This window comes from Microcaecilia unicolor, unplaced genomic scaffold (assembly GCF_901765095.1).
Source record: "Microcaecilia unicolor unplaced genomic scaffold, aMicUni1.1, whole genome shotgun sequence".
NCBI classification, from domain to species: Eukaryota; Metazoa; Chordata; class Amphibia; order Gymnophiona; family Siphonopidae; genus Microcaecilia; species Microcaecilia unicolor.
The window spans coordinates 469,166-492,924 of NW_021962881.1; the positions used below are offsets into that span (position 1 = coordinate 469,166).

At 41.5% G+C, this 23,759-nt stretch overlaps 1 protein-coding gene across 1 annotated transcript in view; it reads right to left on the reverse strand.

The window, feature by feature from the left end:
- The window catches only part of LOC115458626 (thioredoxin domain-containing protein 11-like), a gene marked incomplete at its 5' end in the record, with an annotated part of 41,100 nt that extends 17,670 nt beyond the window's left edge, over positions 1–23,430 (reverse strand). Inside the window, 4 exon segments of the mRNA XM_030188469.1 lie at positions 6,717–7,485; positions 16,134–16,334; positions 23,288–23,307; positions 23,310–23,430. Coding sequence (XP_030044329.1) covers positions 6,717–7,485; positions 16,134–16,334; positions 23,288–23,307; positions 23,310–23,430 — 1,111 coding nt within the window.
- Positions 23,431–23,759: the final 329 nt, after the last annotated feature.

Sequence of the window (23,759 nt, forward strand, 5' to 3'; positions counted from 1 at the left end):
CCTGGGTCAGGAGTCTGTAAGTGTATTGTGTTCGTTTGGTATCAAGCACAAAGCTTTTGCAGCTTTTTGTGTATAAACTAAACACTGGCACCTTATAAAAGGTTGTCAATAGTGTAACTATGCCGTGGAGCTGAGTCTTTACTGCTTCTAGCAGAAAATAGACATGGAACTGTGTTGAGTCTTAGAGGTGTATTAACCACAATAAACTCTCTACTAGCTTGGACTTAACGTCATTCTGTTGTTTTTGAGCTTGGAAGTGCCATCGGACACCCTACTCTTTTGTTTTGTCCCCAACATGACAAGCAATTTTTGATTTTTCCATTTTCCAGTGTAGCTTTTTGATTTGTTCAATAATTCACATTTTAAACTGCAAAATGGAGTGAGTATGTGGGATGCTTAGCTGCCTGCTGAACTGTTTCTAAGTGCCATATGGAGAAAACAGTAGAAACAGCTCCCAACATACGCAGTTATGCACAAAACAGACACAGGCCACCCGATCCAATTATTAGTTTTGGATTTGAGATTTATTAGTCAGCTTTTCTAAATAAATATACACTAGGTTGCTGCAGACCATAAATGATCCCTCCTTTGTCCTGCCACTACAAAGCATTGTTCTCTGAGGATAGCAGGACATGTGTTCTCAAATGTGGGGTGATGTCATCCACAGAACCCAGGTATGGACGCTATCCAGCGTTCTTATATTTTCTAGAAGCCTTTGGCAGGCCCAACTGCACATGTGCTTCAACCACCCGACTCACTCAGGACCCTCAGTTGGATAAAAAAAGCATAAAGAATTCAACTCCTAGTGGAGGTGGGAGGGTATGTAAGAATATATGTCCTGCTGTCCTTGGAGAATACTTGCTGTGGGTGAGTAACTTCGCTTTCTCCGAGGACAAACAGGACATGTGGGAATCTCTCGATACCAGGCTCATCAAAAACAAACAATGGTCAATAGGGACTTGCTACTACTGCAAGGCCAATATGATCCAACACTAGTAACAAACTTTCCTGTTGTGAAGATGCATTTTGGAACAGAAAAGAATGGGCCTAGGAAGCTAGAGCTGGATTCTAGATTCCAAACAAATTCTGCAGCACTGTCTGACCAAACTGGCCATTGCATCAGGTATTTTGCTGAGCCAGTATTAAGATGTGAACGTGTAGACCGAAGACCACTTCACAGCTCTGCCGATTTCCTCAATGAAGGCTGGTCTCAAGTGGGCTACTGACACCGCCATGGCTCTGAGATTGTGAGCTGTGACATGGAAGGTTTTTGGGACATCTCCAGAACAGCAACTGAAGCTAAACCAAACAGCTCAATTAAAAAAAAAAAAAAAATGTCAGTCGTGAAAAAATAAAGGAAACCTCAAAAGTGCTGACAAAAAAAACTCTAAAATAAGGGGACCGGAAAAAAAAAATGAAAAGGTCCTGTGCTACTCTCAGCAACTAAGTCAGGAAGGCCAAGAAAAAATAATTAGTGTAACTGTACGTCAGACACCAGGCAAAACACATGTGAACTGCTCTGCGGAAGAAATGAAACTGAGGATGCTGTCAAAGGCTTTTAGAAAGCAGCATCTGTACCGGGGCTCTACAGATGATATCACCCCACGTGAGAACCAGCATGTCCTGCTTGTCCTTGGAAAATTTAACATTACATTAAATGATTCATTCATAAATCATCTTTATAGGGCAAACTGCCTAACCAAAATTGTTTATATAAAACAGCAAATACTTCACACATTAAAACACAGCCCCTACTCAATTACTTCCTCCCACAAATCCACCATCAAAACCATTCTTTTGTTGGTGAAAAACTTTAAAAAGTGCATGTTTGAAACACAGTCAGTAACAGCAATGTAAGCTTCTGAAGGCCACATTGGTCTGACTGCAATTTCTTTCCTTTTAATGCAACAGTTCAGCTAAGTATTTGCAAAGCACTATACACAGCAATCAGTGGCAATCTCTACCAATAACACGTTTGTCACTTCACCATATATTGATGTGGTTTTCCACATACAGTGTCACAGATCTACCAAACTCTCACTTTAGTTTTATCCATGCATAGCTTTACAAGGCCGTCAGCAGGGGCAGGGAAGACGGGCACCCACACACCATGCCACAGTGGACACAAATGCCTATGTAGGGGTCGTGTGCTTGGGCGCTATTTTGCCACTGCAGTGACAGCAGCCACATTATTAAAGGGATGCCAGCTTGCTAATGGCATCAGAGGAATAACAGTCCCTTGGCCTAGTCATGACATTAGCCAGACTGCCCAGGGCACTCCTTAGCCTGGCGATGTTCCTGCTGCTTTCTCAAAAACACTAGAATTGTAAAAACTAGGATAACTAAAAAAAAAAAAGTACCTAATGCGAAACAACTCAAAGAGCTGGGATTCCCAAGGTTGGAGTCTCAAAGAAAATGAGAGCGGATAAGAAACTTTAGGGCCCTCTATTCTGCTGGAGATTTCTGAGTAGGGGAGAGTCTCTCGAGTGGAAATGGAGGGAAAATAGGCATTCCGTGAGAGACAAAACTAATTTCTTGTTTGCATTAACTGACAGGTCATGGAGAAAAGGGCAGGTTATGAATCGGTTAGTTTCAGCCCAACCCAGTCTCCCTCCTCTCAAGAATGAGGGACTGGAAACTGCAGAACTGGAAGCACAGCTTTTCCCTATGTTTCCTATTTTTAAACCACAAACTGCTTAGTTAGTCTGCTACAGATGTGCATAGCAGATAAATAAAATTTATAAAAGAAAATCTTTCCCTAGTACATGCTGGTCTACACCAACAAGGAACACTTCTACCTTGCTTTGAGTGGACCGAGAGGCTGGGCTGTCAACAATAAGGTGATAATGTTCAAACCAAAACAATACTACCAGAACATGCCTTGGTAAAAACATTGTTTAAAACTGGAAGGCGTCAGCATTCAGCACAGCACAACCCTGATCACTAATGGGCCGATGATCAAAGGCAAATGCGGGCACTAGAGGCCACTAGTGCCGGACTAGCACCCACATTTACCAGTGTAGTAATGAACAGAGGGCGACAAACAATGGGCGAGCCAGGGAATACTGCAGAGCTCATTCTGCCCGTATAAGCAGAGAAAAGAACTCTGATTGTACAAGCGCAATAACGGCGCTGACATTAAGGTTAAGGCTCCCCTCTCTGCTCCCTCCCTCTGTCCAAGCTAGGCAGCCTGGGCTGCCACTGCCAACCCAGGCTGCCACCATCAGTCCTGAGAGTCCAGTGGACACCCAGACCCCCCCAATGGGTAAGGTCCTTGTGGTCTAGTGCTCCCATGCCCTCTGGACACAACGGCACAGGGGGCTGGAACTCTAGCTCCCTACCCCCCCCCCCCCCCCCCCGAAAACAAAAAAAGTTCATGGTGGCCCAGCTTCAACGGAACATGCTTGGGGAGTGCAAGTATTGGTGGTTGGAAGCACCTCGCTGACTTCTTCGTTCCTGAGGCAGTATGAGGAGGGAGTGACTCAGACAGCAGATTTCTTTGGCTAGTGGGGCTTCAGCTACTCCAACAGCCATTAAACAGGTACTGCAGATTTGGAGGGGGCAGGAGCCCAAAGTGGGGGTCCAGGTCTCCAAGCCCCCCCCCCCCCTGTGGCTATGCCACTGATTAAAGGCCCAAAATCTTCCCTTCTCCTGCCTCCAGGTCTAACTCTCTCTCCCTTCCCCCCCCCCCCCCCCAGAGTTCATTATCTCTCTCTCTTCCCTCTCTCCCAACCCTCCCACCAGCCCAACATCTCTCTCTCTCTTCTCTCTCCACTTCCCTTCCTCCCTCCTTCTATCCCTTTCCCCCTCCCCGAGTTCAACACCTCTTTCTTCCTTCCCTTCACCCTCTCCACCCCAGGTCCATCATTTCCCTCTCTCCATCCACCTCCCTCCCTCCATCCTTCTTCTCCCTATTTCCCCCTTGTACAGTCCAGCATCCATCTCCTTTTGGCCTTGCCCGCGGTTCTCTCTCCCTTCCCCTCCACCCAAGGTTCTCTTTCACTTCCCTCCCTCCCCCACCTGCACAATTCGGTGGCTCTCCCTTCCCTCCCTTACCACCACTGGCTACTCTCACTCCCCTCTTCTTCCAACCCAGTTTACCTTTTCAGTTTTCAGAAAGTCTTCGACCTTGCAGTGTCAACACTGAAAGGCTGCCTGTGCTGTGCATTCCTTCTGACCCATCCTGCCCCTTTCTGATGCAACTTCCTGTTTGGGACAGGTCAGAGGAAAAAGCCTGGTGCATGGCGCAGGCAGATTTTCAGTGCTACCACTGGTGCTGCTGGGCTGAAAATGTTCTGAAAACTGAAAAGGTAAACCAGGTTGGAAGCGGAAGGGAGAGAGAGCTGCAGTGGTGGTTCATGAGGGAAAGAAGAGCTGCCGGACCATGTTCAGCAGGGGGGGGGGGGGGAGCAGGAGGGAGGCAGAAGGTTAACCCAGCCACGATTAAATTTCTTAATCGCGATTAGTGCGCGGCACTTTGCTTGCGATTAATGTGCAGGCCTAATTTTTATGCTTTACTGTTGCGGGGGATAGGATCTGGTTAGGTCGGGGAAAGGAAGAGAAGCTACTAGACTACCAGAGATAGGGACCCTGCAGAAAGCTGTCAGGATGCTCACATTTTTTAAAAATTCAATGTCACCCATCCTGTCAGTGCCTGAACTAATCACTGTCAGGCAAGATGACACTTAGCAATGAGCTGCAGACTACTGCTGCAGTTTTAACACATTAGTAATTTGCATGCTCATTGATTATAGCATGCCATGTTTGGGGTTTGTGTTTTTTTTTTGGGCAGTAATTTTTATGTAGAATGCTGGCTCCGAGACGTTCTAAATTGTCCCCTCTCATCATGAACACACATGGTTTAGGTACCTGAGGCAGCTGATTTTCAACTAGTGTTTTTACCTGGTTGAACAGTTTTGGTAATTATCCTCCAATTGCAGTATGTAAGCACCAGCTATGCATTGTCAGTACTAGAAACCAAGCTGTATTTAGTGACTCAAAAACCATTAATACCTGCATTTGTCCAAAGATATCTTTTAGTTTAAGCACAGTAAAAGCAGTTTTTATGATAATTACTGACTAGCAGGAACATACATCAGATTACTAAGCCATGTTAGTATTGAACAATATGGACATCTCCCTTTTATTTTCAGGTAATAAGTTAACTGTATTGGCTGGAAGTCATGAAAAAACCCACAGCTGGAATCCTCTGCACAATGCAGGAGAACTGGACAAGAGTTAAAACAAAAACAAAACAACAACAAAAAAAAGCAGGGCATAAGACAAGACTGACAACCATTGCTGTTTTCCATATAGATCTAAAAATTCTAAAAGCAATTAGGCCTTGTGACAGCACTTTAATTTGGGGAAAGAAAAACTGACAGTTTTTGACATGGTTTTGAAGAAGAACTCTTCATTCTGGATCTCCAGTCAACAGAAGAATCAAGATAACACTGCTTTATTTCTCAGGATAAGAAACTTTCATTCTATCTTACTAAAATACTATAAAACATCCCAATGGCTTATAATATGGAGAAATAGCTGTGAACAATTGTACCTATCCTTATGCCAGTCATAAGAATATAAGAGCTGCCATACTGGGGCAGACCAAAGGTCCATTTAGCCCAGCATCTTGCTTCCAACAGTAACCAGTCCAGGTCACAAGTACCTGGCAGAGTCCCATAAAGTAGCAAGTTTCCATGTTTCCTATCCCTAGGGATAAGCAGTGACTTTCCCCAGTTTATAGACCTTTCCTCCACAAATTTATTCAGACCTTTTCTAACCCAGCTATGCTTTTTGTTAACCCATCCTCCAGCAACAAGTTAAAAAGCTTAATGATACACTGAGTGAAAAATATTTTCTCTTATTTGTTTTAAATGTATTACTTAGTAACTTCCTGGCATGTCTCTTCGTTTTTGAACTTTTGAAAAGGTAAATAATTGATTTGAATTTACCTGTTGCACTCCATTCATGATTTTATAGACCTCAATCATATTTCTCCCTCACCTTCTCCAAGCTGAAGTGCCCTAACCTCTTTAGCCTTTCCTCATATGAAAGTTTATTCCCTTAATCAGCTGGAAAGAGTAATGATCACAGTGAAAACAGAAATTCAAAATCTTTACATGCTTTAGTATAAATATCTTTGATTTAACACTCTGAAACAAGGTGCCCCCACACAGATTATTTATAGGACTTGGTTGGATATGCGCATATAGTACACTTAAGATTTCCAAGGAAGCCATCTATGATGCAACTCAGCATTCCCAGAAGCTAGCCTATACTGATCCAGAAGACAAAATTACCTGTGGAAAGCTTCCTTTCTCACTCTGATCTTTCACGGAATATTTGTGCCTGCCTCTCCATACCTCCATTGAGGAATCATGAAAGGTTTATCTAAGCTGAATGACTTCAAATGGCCCAGTTCCTCAACTTTCTGCTTCCCACCCTGGAGATTTGGGCGCACTTATGCTTTCATTTGTTCCTTTATATATTAGTCTAGTGAACGTGTTATTAAAGTTACTTTACGGCATGTCTCATTAAGAAAGGTAACATAGAACTAGAGCTCCTGATGCTCTTTACGGTGTCTCGTTACTGTTGTTTCACTGGTTCATGCCAGAAAGTAGTAAACTAACTGTTGTGGATCATCTTGCAGTCAACACAAAACTCTCTCCGATGTATCTACACGTATGTGTCTATGAAAGCAAAACCTACTGTACCTAAGGTGGGTTTCTCAAATGCCCGGTTCTGATCCAGGATATAGTGTAACTCTTCTTTCAGGTCGACAATTGTAGCAAACTCTTTAACAGGTGTTGTTCTTGATGCTCCCAACCTTTCTGCATATTTCCAGAACAGATTTGAATCCAGGAGGTACAGATTCAAGGTCTTGTTGGTCTTGCAGCTCAATCCAGTAATGGTATCGTCATGAATCAAAGACCCGCTCTCCTCAATGTGAGGGACAGAAAGCTGGGAACCATCTTTGTGGTTCTTCCCATGGGAAGAAAATGCTAAGTTTTGGGCTTTGGAGTCAGTCTGTCCATAGAGGGTTGAATTGATCAAGCCCCTACTCATTGTCCTGCAACATGCAGTATACTGGCTGAAAGGGTTGTAAAAGCTTAGAAAATTGCTGCACTCTATGGAGTTTGACATAATTTGCATAAAGAAGTGCTCCTTGAGGTAGAAAGAATCCAAAGCCGCTTCTATTTCAAAAAAGTTACATTGTGGTACAGTGACTTTACTTGGTTGGATCCCAAACGTCTGGTTGACGCACAGGTCACAGATATTATGAGTCCTAGAGATTGTATGCCATTGGGGTAGCACTACTGTATTGCAACACTGGTGTTTCTTTAAGGTTTCTGATGTGTGCAAAGGGGAATCTAATGGAAGGGGCTCCGTTGTTAGGGAATCTGTCTGTCCCAGTTGCTGAAGGCCTGGTTCCACTGCTTGGCTCTTATTACAGCTGTTGTATTGTAAGGCCACTTCAGTGATCTATATAATTAAAAAAAGAAAAAAAAGAGTGAAAGAAAAAATGATCACTTGTGCAGACTTTTGGAACTATAATCAAAAAATTCAACTCAAACAGTGCTAGCATACAACTAAAGCAAAGAAACCATATCACAATTGATTATAATATACTTAGTAAAATGTAATATAAATGCAGTAAGACATTTGTTGTTATAATGCAAAAAGACCTACCATGGCTGTCTTACCCCTTAGACTCTGTGAATTCAATATACAAAAGCGCTTATTCATTCGCTATTTAAGTGCTTTTCTGTAAAATTTTACAGGCAGCTAAAGGGGAAATTCTCTATTCAGGTGGCAGCTTATTCTGTAATAGCACCTGGCTGCCCAGATTCTGTTACAGAAAATTGGTGTAACCAGATATAGGTGCACCTTACATTTATAGACTTGCCATAACTGCAGTCACGTAAACGTGGCATGGATGTGTGTAATTTAGTATTCTGTAAGTTACACATTTAAGTGGCAGCCCCACCCACGTTTTCGCCCCCTTACAGAATAGTGCTTAGGAACTCTGCTAGCACTTTTGCGGGTAAATGCATACTAATGTGTGCAAGTGGTACTATTCCTGCAAGGGACATGTATATGTGGGCACCCAGTTATAGAATTACCCTTTATCCCCCGGATTCTATCTAGTGCAACTTAGGTGGAAAATCCTGTTATAGCACTAAGGATCTCTGATCTAGTACATCTGATGTACTAGATAAGTGAGGATGAATTCCATTCAGGTTCCCTATGACTTTGGGCAAATCATTTAATTTCCTTTACTCTAAGCCCTCTTCTACCTCCACCCCACCCCCTCATTAATTGGGTGTTAATTACAACTTTGCACTTTTCCCTATCACTCCTATGGTTCAAAATGCAAATTAGCAGAGTGATTTAAAAGGTCCTCTTTGCAGAGGCACATTCAGAAATGCAATTTCTCATAACCTGTGACTAGGATCCCTTGGGAATGAAAAGCTGAGTCAGCTGATGGCTGTCATTATAATAACTATTTGCCCACATCTTGGTTTATTTTGAACAGATGAAATCAGAGGTGGGACACAAAAAGGATATGCCCTAGCAATCCTAATGGAGCCTGCTTGGTAAAACCAAAGGGAGAGAGGGTATTTTCTATGAGAGGCACCCCTTCTATTTTCACAGGGCTAGATATAAAGTTTTGGACACTAATAGACCAATTCCACTAATGAATACTCACATTTAAGAGGTAATTTTACAAAAGCAGGCTAGATTCCATAAAGGATTTCTGATCAAGCTGCCGAAAAGTAGGAGATTATTTATTACTGTACACCGCCTTGAGTGAATTCCTTCAAAAGGGCGGTAAATAAATCCTAATAAATAAATAAATAGGTTGTGCGTGCAACTTAATTAGTTAACAAGGGAAAGGGAAATGGGACTTGATATACTGCCTTTCTGTGGTATTTTGCAACTACATTCAAAGCGGTTTACATATATACAGGTACTTATTTTGTACCTGGGGTAATGGAGGGTTAAGTGACTTGCCCACAGTCACAAGCAGCTGCAGTGGGAATCGAACCCAAGGCAATCAGGGCTGAAAATTGCCACTGAACAAGCAATTATTGACACTAATTGGCATTAATTAGAATTTACAAACAGAACTGTCTAAGCCTATTTTACAACTTGATGCACATAAATTCTAAGTTGCATAGCTGAAAGGGGGTGTGGAAGGGGTGTTTCTAAAATCTACGTGCGTTGTTATAGAATACACCTGGTCTGCACATAATTTAGGCATCGGCATTTATACCAAGTTTTACTTGGCGTAACTGCCCGCAACTAAATTTAGTCACGTGGATAGATGTTTATAGTGTATTCTATAAACAGTGTGGAAATTTAGGCTTATTCTATAAAGTAGGCTTAAATTTAGGTGTACTTTATAGAATACGCCTAGGCGTATTTCATTTAGGTGATGATTTTTTATGCGTGAAATATAGAATCTAGTCCTATATGGTTAAATTTTGCCCATGTAAACCAATATAGAGAAAATTTATCTAACTTTATTTAACTTGGAGAAGTAGAGTCTGAATTTATCCAGAGAGCAGCAATATTCAGCCACTATCCAAATCAATGTATCCATGTTAATGGACAGCATAAATAACTTCATGTGGATAACTTACCTGCGTATGGTTAGAACAGAAAATTCAGTGGGCTAATTTGTACACATAAAGTTGCTGAAAATACACTAAGATATCTGTATAAGGATATATTTATATGTTGCCCACCCACTAAATGGTGCCCTTAATGTTTTCAATAGCAGAGAACTCAGCAGCTCGTCATCATGTTGGTCTCTCTCTGACAGGAGTGGGCAACCTGCAACTCAGCATTCCCAGAACCTAGCCTATCCAGAAGGCAAAAATACCCGTGGAAAGCTCCGTTTCTCACTCTGATCTTTCACGGAATATTTGTGCCTGCCCCCCCCCTACCTCCACTGAGGAATCATGAAAGGTTTATCTAAGCTGAATGACTTCAAATAGCCCAGTTCGGTGCAAGATCAGATCCTCAACTTTCTGCTTCCCACCCTGGAGATTTGGGCGCACTTTGATGATTTTAAATAATGTATTTTGCAAATGTTTTCTGAACAGCCACTCTAGCAGTTTGTTTCCATTGTTCTGAGTTAAAGTTTTACTTATTTATCACAGAAGGTCTATGGAGCTCTGTGCATTTGTGATTCCAACATTATGTAATGTTGCGGCCCAGTAGGGACTGTACTGACATTCTTGTGGCCTTCTATGTATAAACGTTGCTCACCCCTCCTCTATGAGGATGAACAGTGGCAGCTCCTTGACATATCTGCATAAATGGAGCCACACCCACTTTGACTCTTTGATGATGTGAGATGCCAGAAATTAAACAAGGTTGGAGCTGGCTAATATCTGGATGGGAAACTTCCGGGAAACACCAGGGCCTGAGTTACAAATTCTCTCTCATATTCTGTGTCTATGAGATACATTTGATAAACTTCAAATACTTCAGAAGTTGGTACAAGTTATTCAGTAGGACGTTCCAGCTACATGATGCTATTCTGCAGACTGGCATCTCTTGGATGGGATTTCATCAAATTCCTCTCTACAGGTCCCTGGCCACTTCACAAAAATCGAAATGTTTACGTCCCATCTGGCCATGGCTAAACAATTATATAGAAAAAAAGGAGGAACCCCCAAGCAAACCAACAACGAAGAAAAAAAGAAAAATTAGGGGACGACCAATCAAATTCCAATACAAGGGTAACTTATTTATTAAAAGCAAAACAATGTACAAATGTACAGCAAAGCTAAAAAGTCTTTCTTATCGACAGTGAATCTGTAAGATTCAATGGACTTGACGCAGTCCTGCGTTTCGGCGCCTGCCTCTGGAGTCACAAACAATTTGGTCTGGTTGGAAATGCAAGGATATCAGCTTATGCAAGGATGTCAGTCAATAAGTCCAAAACAAAAAGTACAATTGTTGTACCATAGCAATTATAGAAAGGAACAAGCCACTGAGTCCATGGCTACACAATGACATAGACTTAGTATGGATTGCTGAACTGTCCCCTAATTAGGTGAAGATACTTCCATGCCCCACTCTGCTCAGGGACATCTCTTGTTAATTTAACTGGTCAGTGCTTTGGATAACACTACAGTATGAATGTTAAAAAACTGTTGCTACTTGTGTTACATTAAGCAAGGGGATGAAGCTGATAATTTGAAAAGCACAGCAGACACCTGAATTTCTACCTGAGGCAACACTGGCATCTTAACATGATTGTTGTAACTTGTGGACCATTTATCACCACTAAAGATCTTACCAGGTCCCCTTGGGCTGCACTACGACTCGACAATAGAACTACAGAACACTCCTACCACTCAGGAGCTCAAATCACCAGAAATTATTCAAGTAGAAGCCCTCATAGATGGCAAGGTCAGTACAAGCACAGCCTGGTATACTGGGCTAGCATAAAACTAAGTTCTGACATTTTCTTGACTGCGAGTACACTAAAATCCGATGCAAAGGCTGGATAAATCTGATGCTGCATGTCAGGCAACATTGCTGGAGAAAACGTGATCAATTACTGTGAACAGAACTAGATAAAAGCATTTCCATAAATAAATTCTACTTAAGCCCACTCCAACACTGAAACACAAAGCTGTTTGAACTGCTATGCAATAAACCGACTGCTTCATGCAGCGTGAATGTCTCACAGGCAAATCCTTCTACAGCTGAATGCAACTCAGCTGACTGAAGGAACCAAGCTCTTTTCCAGTAAACAAGTTACATAATAGTCCTTAGTTACGGCCTCCATTTAAAATCACTCCAGTGCCGCATAAATGAGCAACACACTTTATCAGCCAAGTTGCTTTTCAATTAGGTACAGTGTGTAAAAGATTCCATGATCCTAATAATAAGAACCCTGATACTGTTATGCTGTGGACACTGTCTTTTCTTCTCCTGTGTCAATGATATGATTGCTAACACCTCCGGGGGCACTGTGCCCTTCTGTGAATCTCTCTTGTATCAGACTGGCTTTCCACAACAAGCCTGCTTTCTATGAGAACTGCTGTGGCTGATTTCCCCAAATAATGTTTCTCACTTGTTATCGATTTACCACCTCTCTCAAATCCCACTCCACACTTTTGTGTTCTACTAGTACACACCTAGGAGAAGTTGAGGACCTATAGGAGGGTTGGAACACTGAGCAGTTGTTCACTACAACGATTTCAATACCAGGATAATCAGGTTTAGGTGGAAATCCTAAATTCACAATCTTGGATCTCTGTCAGTGACAGGCAGGGCAGATACCAAGTAAAAGGGACCTGCTTCATGTTTACTACAACAAATATGATTTGAGCTCAACATCCAGGGAACTGATTAGGAAACAGACTGTCTCACTGCAAGGCCCACAAGCCAGTGGTGGTTTCCAGGGACCTCTAGGCACTCCTCCACCTCTCAAGGCTGGAGCTTTGGTCTTATTGGTAGACCAGTGTTCTCCCCAGGACATTTTGAATGAATGTGCCACTCAGCTGATTTTACTTATCTCCTGGCTAGCTTAACAGAAACTTTTATTACTGTGCAATACTCCCCTGCCCCTGCTGACTACTTCTTCACATCACCTGATTGTGATGCATCAGAACGTATGGCTAGGGGTCAGATATCACCATTTTGAAAGATGGCATGCTCTTGCCTTTAGAGGTGGGTGTGGAGTCATGAAGTCAAGTTGGAGTTGACGGGGTGCCCAGTGGGAAAGCCAAGGAGAAAGAGGAACATGCTGCCTATGGTGGGGGGTGGGAAGAGAAAGAAGAGATGATGGACCTGGTGGAGGGTGGAGGGAGAAAGAGACGCTGGCATAAGTTTACCTAGGGGGGTCGTTCAAGAGGGACATATTTGTAGTTATGGATATCATTGACACACTGGTTAGTGTTGTGGCCCTATGTGGGAAGATATGCTGGCTCTCCTTAGCTCTTTTGAATCCATAGTGGCAAAAACTGGGTCTACTCAATTGTTTTCAAGCCGTGAAAACAATCCATGACCACCTAAACTTCAGAAGATCACTAAAACCAACCTCTTCAAAACGGCCTACACTACAGATCCAACGTAAATCCCCACATCCGGCCACATAACTAAACCAAAGGACTGTACTGGACAACATACAACCTTCCTCCTTTCGACCCTAATGGAGCTTGGAATACATCTACCTTATTCGAACACCACATAACCTTATATCGTTCTCTCTACCGGATTTGGCAAACGCCTTTACGGTACTGTGTAAGCCACATTGATCCTGCAAATAGGTGGGAAAATGTGGGGTACAATGCAACAAATAAAATAAATATTTATTACCATTTTATACAAATAAATACATTAATTTAGCATAAAATACGGTTGCCATATCATGAACGCAAGGCCCATACAGTCTACCCACACAAGGCTCTTTTCTTCCTTTCCAGAGGTGCATCACAATGGGATGACTGACCTATGTTATATTGGATGCTCAGAGATGTCATCATGTTTGCACAATTCTTCCATTATTCCAAGAAGCAGTAGAGCAAGATTAACATATTGAAGAATACCTATTTTGTGGAGATCTGTGACTTTCTCAGTGAGGGGATGAGAAATGAGCATAGGAAGAAAGCAGCTCTCTATGTGGATGTATTATTTAGCTTCCTTGTAGGTTGTGATGCTTTTCATTGCATAAATCAAGAACATTATCCAAGATGGTGCTTGTAGTATAAGTAATAGAGGCTGATGGCACCCTTATAGACTGAACAATTTATTAAGGAATGAGCTTTCAAAGACAAGTATCTGCTTTGGCAGACCAATATATCTCCATGCAAAGGTATTATGTGAGCTTGCCAGAGCTACTGTCTTCTGAATTAATCTGATCAGAAGCAAAGACTTTTGAGATCTCAGAAACTCATATACCTCATTTCAGATAATTCCAGTACGAAATTCCAGTTCTCTCTGTTACTGACTCCAGAACAAGCTGTTCCATAAAACAGTCATTTATTGCATCTAGAAACTTTACCTCCGTAGCATGCTCCAATGAGACATTTACCAATCAATATTGGGATAACTGCAATCTTCCATTATTATCGTGCTACTATATTTGTCAGCCTTCTTAATTTTTCTTAGCATTTCACGGTCTCCCCATCCTGTCCAAGTGGATGGTCATATCCCCCTCACCACTATACACTTCCCCCACACATAATGAATTTCTGTCTATAAAGATTCCACACTGCATTTTGTTTCCTGCAGGACGTTTATCCTATAAGCCAGACTTAACATTAGTACATCTTTCACCAAGCTGACCATTCTTATTTTGGTATAATTTTAATACCTTGATTCACAAAGACCCACTGGTTGTCCTCTTTCCATAAGGTTTCTGAGATGCCTACATGTCTATATTTTTCATTTAGTACTAATAAGCCAGATCTGGTTGGGGTTGAGGGGGGATCTTGTTATAAATGAAGGACCCCAGTTATTTAGTTCAGAGTGAGGCACCTTGCAGAACTAATTAATGTGCCTCCCCAAGGGTCTTGCACTAAGGCAGTCTCTCACTGTATAGTACTCAATCAGTTTGTAAAGGGTACAGGTGTCACTAGAAAGTATGTATGTGGTAAGAAGAGCTAAGTGTGAGAAGTAAAATGGATAAATATCAAGCAAGTACCGCTGATTAGTCATCATATGCTACTTCAAGTTGCAGATGCTAAATTACCATGAAACAGTGTGAAGTTACTAACTGCAATAATCAGTACGAAATGCCACAGGGAAGCATTTGGTTTAAATTGGGGTTCAACAAGCTGAATCCATGTTTAATAAATACTGTATCTATCAGTCACAGTAACATTTCTTACATCAATTTGCCATTGTTCTCAACATCAGTAATAAATAATGATGGTTTAGTGGCTAACCTAATTACATTAGCGAACAATCTTCAAAGCCACTCCCATGGGTAAAGAAGTGCATTACCTGCTGGAATGGTCTTTCACAGAACCCCTGCCTTGAAATTTGAGCAGAAAGATGTGTGTCGGACTATTTTGTGTGTAATTCACCCACTGGGTGGGGTGGGGATTCCTGGGGGTGGGGCTTGGAATTACACATATGATTTGAGTTTTTATACCTGAAACCTCCGCTCATAGGACAAATCCCTCCTCTCTGTACCTTCTCCACCACCGCCAATTCCAGGCTCCGCCCTTTCTGCCTTGCCCTCTCCCTATGCTTGGAATAAACTTCCTGAGCCCATACGCCAAGCCCCCTCCCTGCCATCTTCAAATCCTTGCTCAAAGCCCACCTCCTTCAATGTCGCCTTCGGCACCTAACCATTATACCTCTATTCAGGAAATCTAGACTGCCCCAATTTGATTGACTGCACATTTTGTCCATTAGATTGTAAGCTCCTTTGAGCAGGGACTGTCCTTCTTTGTTAAACTGTACAGCGCTGCGTAACCCTAGTAGCGCTTTAGAAGTGTTAAGTAGTAGTAGTAAGTAGTAAGTAGTATATATATATTATATATATATATATATACACTCAGAAAAAGAATTCACACATCTAGTAGGTGTGTGTAGGGGAGCACTTTTACTTTCAGAATCTAACAAAGCCCATAGAATGAAAAGTATGAGAGTATTTCTCACCCATTCAAGCATTTATAAACTATTCCCCATAGTGCACTTGTCCATGACAGTATGGCACATATCAATGGAACAACATGAAATCAAACGCACTTTACCCATATTTATTTCTTAGGATTTACTAATCGCCTTTATGAAGAGATTCACCCAATGCGGTGTACAGCAGGTACAGTTTAACATAAAACTTACAGTTTTGTTAACAGCATAAAAATAGTAAAAATGACTGAATATAAACAAATACAATAAATGAGGTAAACTTGAAAACTGCAAATTGAAACCTAATAATAGGACTACCATGAAACAGCATCAAAAATATACACATTTAACAGCACTAAAATTCAAATAACAGAGATATAATTCAATGCCGGCATATAATTGTCAGAGACCTGTGAGCTATAGTACTGTAGCGAAGAAGGACAAAACAAAGATGCATTAAAGTATGTAAACAGAGAAAAACGTGAAAGGTAGCAAGAGTTTGGAAAGTTATCACTCACCTCATCTAAGAGAGGATAATCTTCTGACAAGGGGTTAAAAGGAATGAAGAGGATGAGTGCCGGCCCTTTCTTTAGTTCATTGTTCAGAAGAAGACTTTTGCCTCCATGAGGCCTCAGCCAATGTAAGAGAGTTTCTCGGTTTTCGAAGGCCCAATTACAGATATTCTGAGCTGTGTAATTGAGAATCTTATGTGGATAGACCTTAGGAGGACAAAAGAAAAAAAAAAACATAAGAAAATGTAAAAGAAAAGGTCTTGAACTAAAGGTTTTAGTTTACTTTATTTTAACGTACTTGATAAACGCCTTTCAGGAAAAAAACAAATCACTGCACATAAACAGAACTTTAAAAAAATAATAAATGATATAGTAATGTATAATGTTAAAAAACAAAGATTAGAAAGCAAAGGAAAAAGTATAGATACACATTAAAAAACTAAAACAAGATACGAAAGTTAAATATAACATTGCAAAACCATAAAACTAACAAATAAAGGTCTCAAAATTCGTCATCTGTACATGAGCATGTGTCCTCCTCATCTCCAAACTATCTATCACACAAAAGAAAATACCTGACAAAGTAAATTCTGGAGCTAGAGGGATTATCTTCAAGTTTTAATAGAGCTGCTCATGGCACCATCAGAATCAAAAATGTACAACAGGTCACCAAATACACTCTAAGGGAGGGAAAGACAAGAATAGAGACATTTAAATACCTTCAAAGGATGTGGGTAGACTCATTCTAGGGAAATAGCTCTTTACAGAAATGACTGGGGGTGCTAAATTCTACACAGATTACACAGTGAGTGTGGAAACTTCAAAGAGTAAGACCTTTCTTCCCAAGGATCATCTTTCGCAATCTGGTACAGTCAATGGTGCTAAGTCACCTAGATAATTGCAATACACTTTACGCTGGTTGTAAAGAACAAATTATCAAGAAACTTCAAACAGCCCAGAACACTGCAGCCAGATTCATATTTGGAAAAACAAAATACGAAAGTGCAAAAACCCCTAAGAGAAAAGTTACACTGGCTTCCACTTAAAGAATGTATCGCTTTCAAGGTATGCACTCTAGTTCATAAAATCATTGACGGAGATGCTCCGACCTACATGCTAGACCTGGTTGACTTGCCACCCAGGAACGCTAAAAGATCATCCCGCACATTCCTTAATCTTCACTTCCCTAGCTGTAAATGTCTAAAATACAGACTTAACACATGCGTCCAACTTTTCCTACATGTGTACGCAGTTGTGGAATGCATTACCACTTAACCTAAAAACAATTTACGAACTAATCAACTTTCGTAAATCTCTGAAGACCTATCTCTTCAACAAGACATACCACAACGATCAAGAACTGTAAATGTAACACATCATCACTTTACCTTATATTCTGAACTGTTTTCTTCCTATATCTGCTTGCTTAATTCTATTATGTCATCCATGATCTCTATTGCAACACCAATTGTTATCTTCTACTCTGGAATGGCGAATGCCATAACGGAGCATTGTAAGCCACATTGAGCCTGCAAATAGGTGGGGAAATGTGGGATACAAATGCAACAAATAAAATAAATAAAATCTGCTAAATATTCGAGGTGCTCAAGGATCCACAGCATTCATAGAACTGGCACTGACGACAGCATCTGAATTAAAGAAAGCTTGAGACAAACAGAGGATTTCTGAGGGAGAGCAAGGCATTACAGAGCTGAGCAGATGATATGGATGGGCAGACTGGCTAAGCCGTATGGTTTTTAACTGCTGTCATTTTCTTTTGTTTGTTTATTTTAAAGTATTTATAGTCCAACTATTAACTATAGTCCTAAGTAGGTCACAGTAATCAGAAACAACAACATACAAAAATAGACTAAATAATAAAAAAACATTGTGAAGTCTAATACTGATCAACATACACAAAAATATCTTTTATACTGTGATACTGAATGTTTGTGCAAACGAGGTTTTAGCACACCTTCTAAACAAACAGTTATCACTCGTGCCCAAAGCTCAATCAGACATACTGTGTGATGACTGAAAACCTCTGCCAACTGATGGAAGTCTTCCTCAATTTACTAAAGGTTTTCTCTCATTTTGTATCTATGCAAAATATGCTTAATAAAGGGGGTCCCATAGATCCCATCTCTCTATATTTATATGCAAATGGTTCCCAAACCTGATCCTGGAAGCACCCCACTAGTCAAGGTTTTCAGGATATCCACAATGAATATTTATTGTGGATATCCTGAAAACCTGACTGACTGGGGTGCCTCCAAGACCAGGTTTGGGAACCACTGGTATATGCTATGTTTGCATGGCTTGCACTAGGATTTCTGGCAACCATCCCCCCCCCCCCCCCATCACCCTCACCAGTGATGACAGGTTCATTGAAGTGCCTGTTCTGACCCTTAACCTCAGACTGGGACTCCTGAGAGGAAAGAAGGGGGAGCCTGAGGAGAATGACAGAGAGCTGTTTTTCCCCACTTTAAAACTTCTGCTTGTTTTCCCTTCCTATTTTGCTCCCTCTGTCAGTCTCTCACATTTCTCTCTCCTCCTCCTCATTCAGCAACTCTCTACATGGGATCCAATCTGCAAACTGGAAGTAATGTCCAAGGGCCTTGCCTGCTGAGGTTAGAGTCTTGTGCTTGGAGATCATTGTTGCAGTCTTCCAGTCAGCTGGTAGTGCACTGGCGCTTCCTAAGAAATCACTTTCACAGGTGATGTGATGCACATGTGTATGCCAACATTACCTTTTGATGTCTCTGGCCTTACAGCGGGTCATGTGATGGAGTTAGTGCTCTTGTGAGATTTTTGGCCGGTTGTGGATGGGCTGTGTCGGCGCTAGAACGGCTTAGTAAACTCGTGGGCAGATGCATTTCAACTGAAACTCAATGCAGAGAAAACCCAATGCCTAATCCTCACCTCTCAACATAACACGAACATATTCACCACCATTAACATACCAAAACTGAACCTTCCAATTTCAGATACCCTAAAAATTCTTGGAGTTACCATCGATCGACACCTAACTCTTGAGAGTCACGCGAAAAACACAACCAAGAAGATGTTGCACTCAATGTGGAAACTAAAAAGAGTAAGACCTTTCTTCCCAAGGACCGTCTTCCGCAATCTGGTACAATCAATGGTACTCAGACATCTAGACTACTGCAACGCACTCTACGCTGGCTGCAAAGAGCAAATAATCAAGAAAATTCAGACAGCTCAGAACACAGCAGCCAGACTCATATTCGGTAAAACAAAATATGAAAGTGCGAAACCCCTACGAGAAAAACTACACTGGCTCCCACTTAAAGAATGCATTACATTCAAAATATGTACCCTAGTTCACAAAATCATTTACGGAGATGCCCCAGCCTACATGTCAGATCTGATAGACTTACCATCCAGGAATGCTAAAAAATCATCCCGCACATTCCTCAATCTTCAGTTCCCCAACTGTAAAGGGCTACAATACAAACTAACGCATGTGTCAACCTTTTCCTACTTGAGCACACAATTCTGGAACGTGTTGCCGCGCAGCCTGAAAACGATCTATGAATTAACTAACTTCCGTAAACTACTGAAGACCCATCTCTTTAACAAGGCATACCACAAAGATCAACAAATGTGAACTCCTACAAATATATCCAGAACTGTCTTATAATATTTGCTTGTCACACTACTATCATGTTTCATTCATTATCATGTTAACCAAGATCCTATGTAATACTAAATGTATGTTCTCTATATACTTCCACCGCTGGTGGTTGGGAGGCGGGACTAGTGCTGGGCAGACTTATACGGTCTGTGCCGGGGCTGGTGGTTGGGGGTGGGGATAGTGCTGGGCAGACTTATAGGGTCTGTGCACTGAAGAGGACAGTACAAATAAAAAAGTAGCACATATGAATTTATCTTCTTGGGCAGACTGGATGGACCGTGCAGGTCTTTTTCTGCCGTCATCTACTATGTTTATTATGATGTATTGTAAGCCACATTGAGCCTGTAAAGAGGTGGGAAAATGTGGGATACAAATGCAATAAATAAATGAATAAATATTCTATTTATATTTGGTCATTTTACTATTGTTATGCCTTTAACAAAATTGCAAATGTTATGTTAAACTGTACCTGCTGTGCAAAACCTTGGGTGAATCTCTTCATAAAGGCAGTTAATAAATCAACAAATAAAATAAACATTTCCAACGCCACAATAACTTCTGCCAGCAAGGAGTCATCAACTGCGCACAATTTGGTGAGGAACTGCTTGTTTGCACCTGGTTCAATGGCAATTGCACGCAGCTCCTCCATATAACTCTGCCACAGATTTCAATGTCAATAGAACACTGTTCCATGAGTTGACTTGCACTGCTTGAGCCTTTTCTTCTGTGAACAGCTGACTTTTGTTCGCTTAGTGAGTGTAATCACCTCCTTGCACAACTTACTAGGGAGGTCATTCAGATCAGTTTTTGATGGCTGGAGCCCACGAAAGTAAGATTGAGATTATGACCTGAAAACCTATCCAGACCTCATCTTGAAATTTTGCTTTCATATTAGTTGCATTATCAGTCACACAGATGAAACTAGCTCTGCCAAAATACTCAAAACTAATCGACGAATATTCTCACCAATAAATCAGTGGTCTCCCTTGTTGCCAAAATTGCTGAACACATCATAGGCGCCCCGTATAAGAGGAATCGTGGACTTCCTTGGCTGCTGGCCAAGGTGGGGCGCAAGGGGAGCGGTCGCTCCCCCAAACAGATGACCGGTGTCTGCCTCCCCCCGCCCCGCCGCTCTCACCCATCCGCGTTCTCCCTCGCTCCGACGCCGCGATTCACATAGAAGCCAGCCTTAATCTGCCTGCGTCGGAGCCTCTCCCTCAGACGCGTCCCGCCTCCTGTAATACAACTTCCTGTCTTACGCAGAGGTGGGACGCGTCTGAGGAAGAGGCTCCGATGCAGGCAGATTAAGGCTGGCTTCTATGTGAATCACGGCATCAGAGCGAGGGAGAACACGGATGGGTGAGAGCGGATTGAAAAGACAGGACCCCGGGGGGGTGGGGAGCGAAAGCTACAGATGGCTGGGGGGCAGGGGAGAGAAGAGTCGCTGGTGGGCAGGGAGGGCTCAGGGCAGGGGGGAGAGGAGGGCTGCTGGACATGGGAGGATGGAGGGGAGGGCAGGGGAGAGGAGGGTTGCTGGAAATGGGTGGATGGAGGGGAGGGCAGGGGGAGAGGAGGGTTGCTGGACGTGAGTGGATGGAGGGGAGGGCAGGGGAGAGGGGGTTGCTGCGTAAGTGGGTGGGCAGAGGAGAGAAGGGTTGCTGGACATGTGTGGGCAGATGGAGAGGAAGGTTGCATTACATGGATGGAGGAGAGGGAAGGGAGAGAGAAGAAGAAATGCTGGACATGGATGGAGGGGGAGGTAGGAGTAAGGAAGGAGATGAGAAGAGGGAACAGGAAGAGAGTAGAAAAACTGCACATGGATGAAGAAAATAGGCAGAAGCTGGATCCACTGGACAGTCAAGTCTACGGAGGACCCAGCTTTTACTTACGGATGTAGGACAAGAATTGAAGAAGAAAGGCGGAAAGTAAACAAATAAATGGAAAGGAAGCCCTGGAAACGGAGTTAAGAGGACAGATAGCAGCAGAATCAGAAACTGGGCCAGCATGATCAGAAAAACAAAGTCACCAGACAACAAAGGTAGAAAAGATCATTTTATTTTCATTATAGTGTTTAGAATATGTCCACTTTGAGAATCAGGTGCTCAGCATTAAATGTTTATATTTATTTACTTATGTATGGCATTTTATCCCACATTAAACATGAATTAGGATGTTTTGTGGCTCTACACGAGAATTGTGATATTATGATCCCTTGTTTCATATTGTTGACGGTCTGCATTTTCCGTATGGGTGGTATATTGGTGTATTAGGTTCTGCCCAGTGTAATATTTATGGTACAGTAAGGTTCTGAGTGTGTTTTTGCACAAAGTTGTGCATAGTGTTTTGGAGTTGAGCGATTGTGGTTAGTATATGCTTTGAGCAACCGCTTTATTCTTTGACATATGATACCTATCTAAATTTAATAAAAGGTATTATGACTTTTATTTTTATTTATTTATTTTTTCTGTGTGTTATCAGACAATTATGGATTTAAGCTCCACTCCTGGCCCCACCCCTAACCCCACCCCCTTTAGCCTCCCCAAACAGTTGGGCCACCGACCGCCTATGGAACACATGCATCAGTTTTCATCAAGGTAAGCTCCTCTGATATGATATGGTGGACTTTACTGTTTCAAGCTTACAAATATGAAACTTATCTTGCAAAAAAGTCGTTTAAGTTTGCCTTACATGAGAAGAAATGGTCCCCACTTGTGTCTTATTTTCAAGTTGTATCACGCTGTGCCTAAGGTCCTTTGTTGCTTCTCTTTCGTTGTATACTGTTTGTGCATATACTCCCCCCCTCATTTTTTTTATTATCCCCCTTCTTTTCTTTTTCTCTCATCTTACCTAAGTTGCATTGAACATGGTTTATGACTTCCAATGTATAGTTGCTGTTTATCACTTGTCTTGTTTGAAAACCAATAAAATTATTTAAACAACAAGGTAAGCTCCTCTTTATATATATATATATATATATATATATATATATATATATATTATTTTATTATTTTGTTTTTTTTAAGTTGAGGTGTTGGTGTGAATTTTCTGAGTAAAGGTCTGCATTGGGATGTAATCTTGTCCCCATCCTCTCCTGTCCTCATTCACTTTTGATTCATTCTTCCCATCCCCACAGATTCCAAGCGGTAGTTCTGAAGTTGGTGCACAGTTTTCCACGGTAGAAAATAAGGGCTAAAAATACACAGATCTTCACATTATTAAAAACTGCAGGCATGTATCTTTACCTGCATACCAAAAAAAAAAGTCTAAAAATCTGCCTGCAGCAGTGAAGTACTACAGGGCAACATCTCAGAAAGGTACTAGCTTTAAATGGGTAATTATTGTGGTATTCTATGTCATGACAGCACTTATGACAAAAACCTCACATATACCTAAGATTATTCTGCTATGGTGTCCCTGATTGGCACCACAGAAGTACATGCACAATACATGAGATATCACATTCCTAACAAGACATGTACAAGCAGTCTTCACGAGCACTTACTAAAGAAGCGTTGAGTTTCTATGTAGGTAGACACTCCCCGAGTCTGTCAGCGAGATCTCCTTTGCAACTTGTTTATCAGTGATGACTCCATAGCGAACTGTGTCTACGTAATCTGCAATGGAAGATCCGCATTTTTTAAAGTTTTACATACCACACAGATTGTCTCAATCTGAGGTTCTAATACATAAACTTTGAAAAGTTAAGCCAAAAACTGAAAAAAAAAAGATGTGTGACTATTTCAGGATGCCTAATTTCCACCTTTGGTAATGAGGATATACAAACTGTCTAAAAAGTTAACTGTTTAAACTACTGAAATGTAAACAGTTAACTAAGTGATAAACACATTGTAAACTGAATCACTGGGACAAGAACACAAGGTTGCCTTGTTTATTGCTGATGTTATTTTGAATATGACGCTACCTCTGTTGCTGTTACTGGTCTTGTTGCATGAATTAAAAGCATTTGAGGGAAT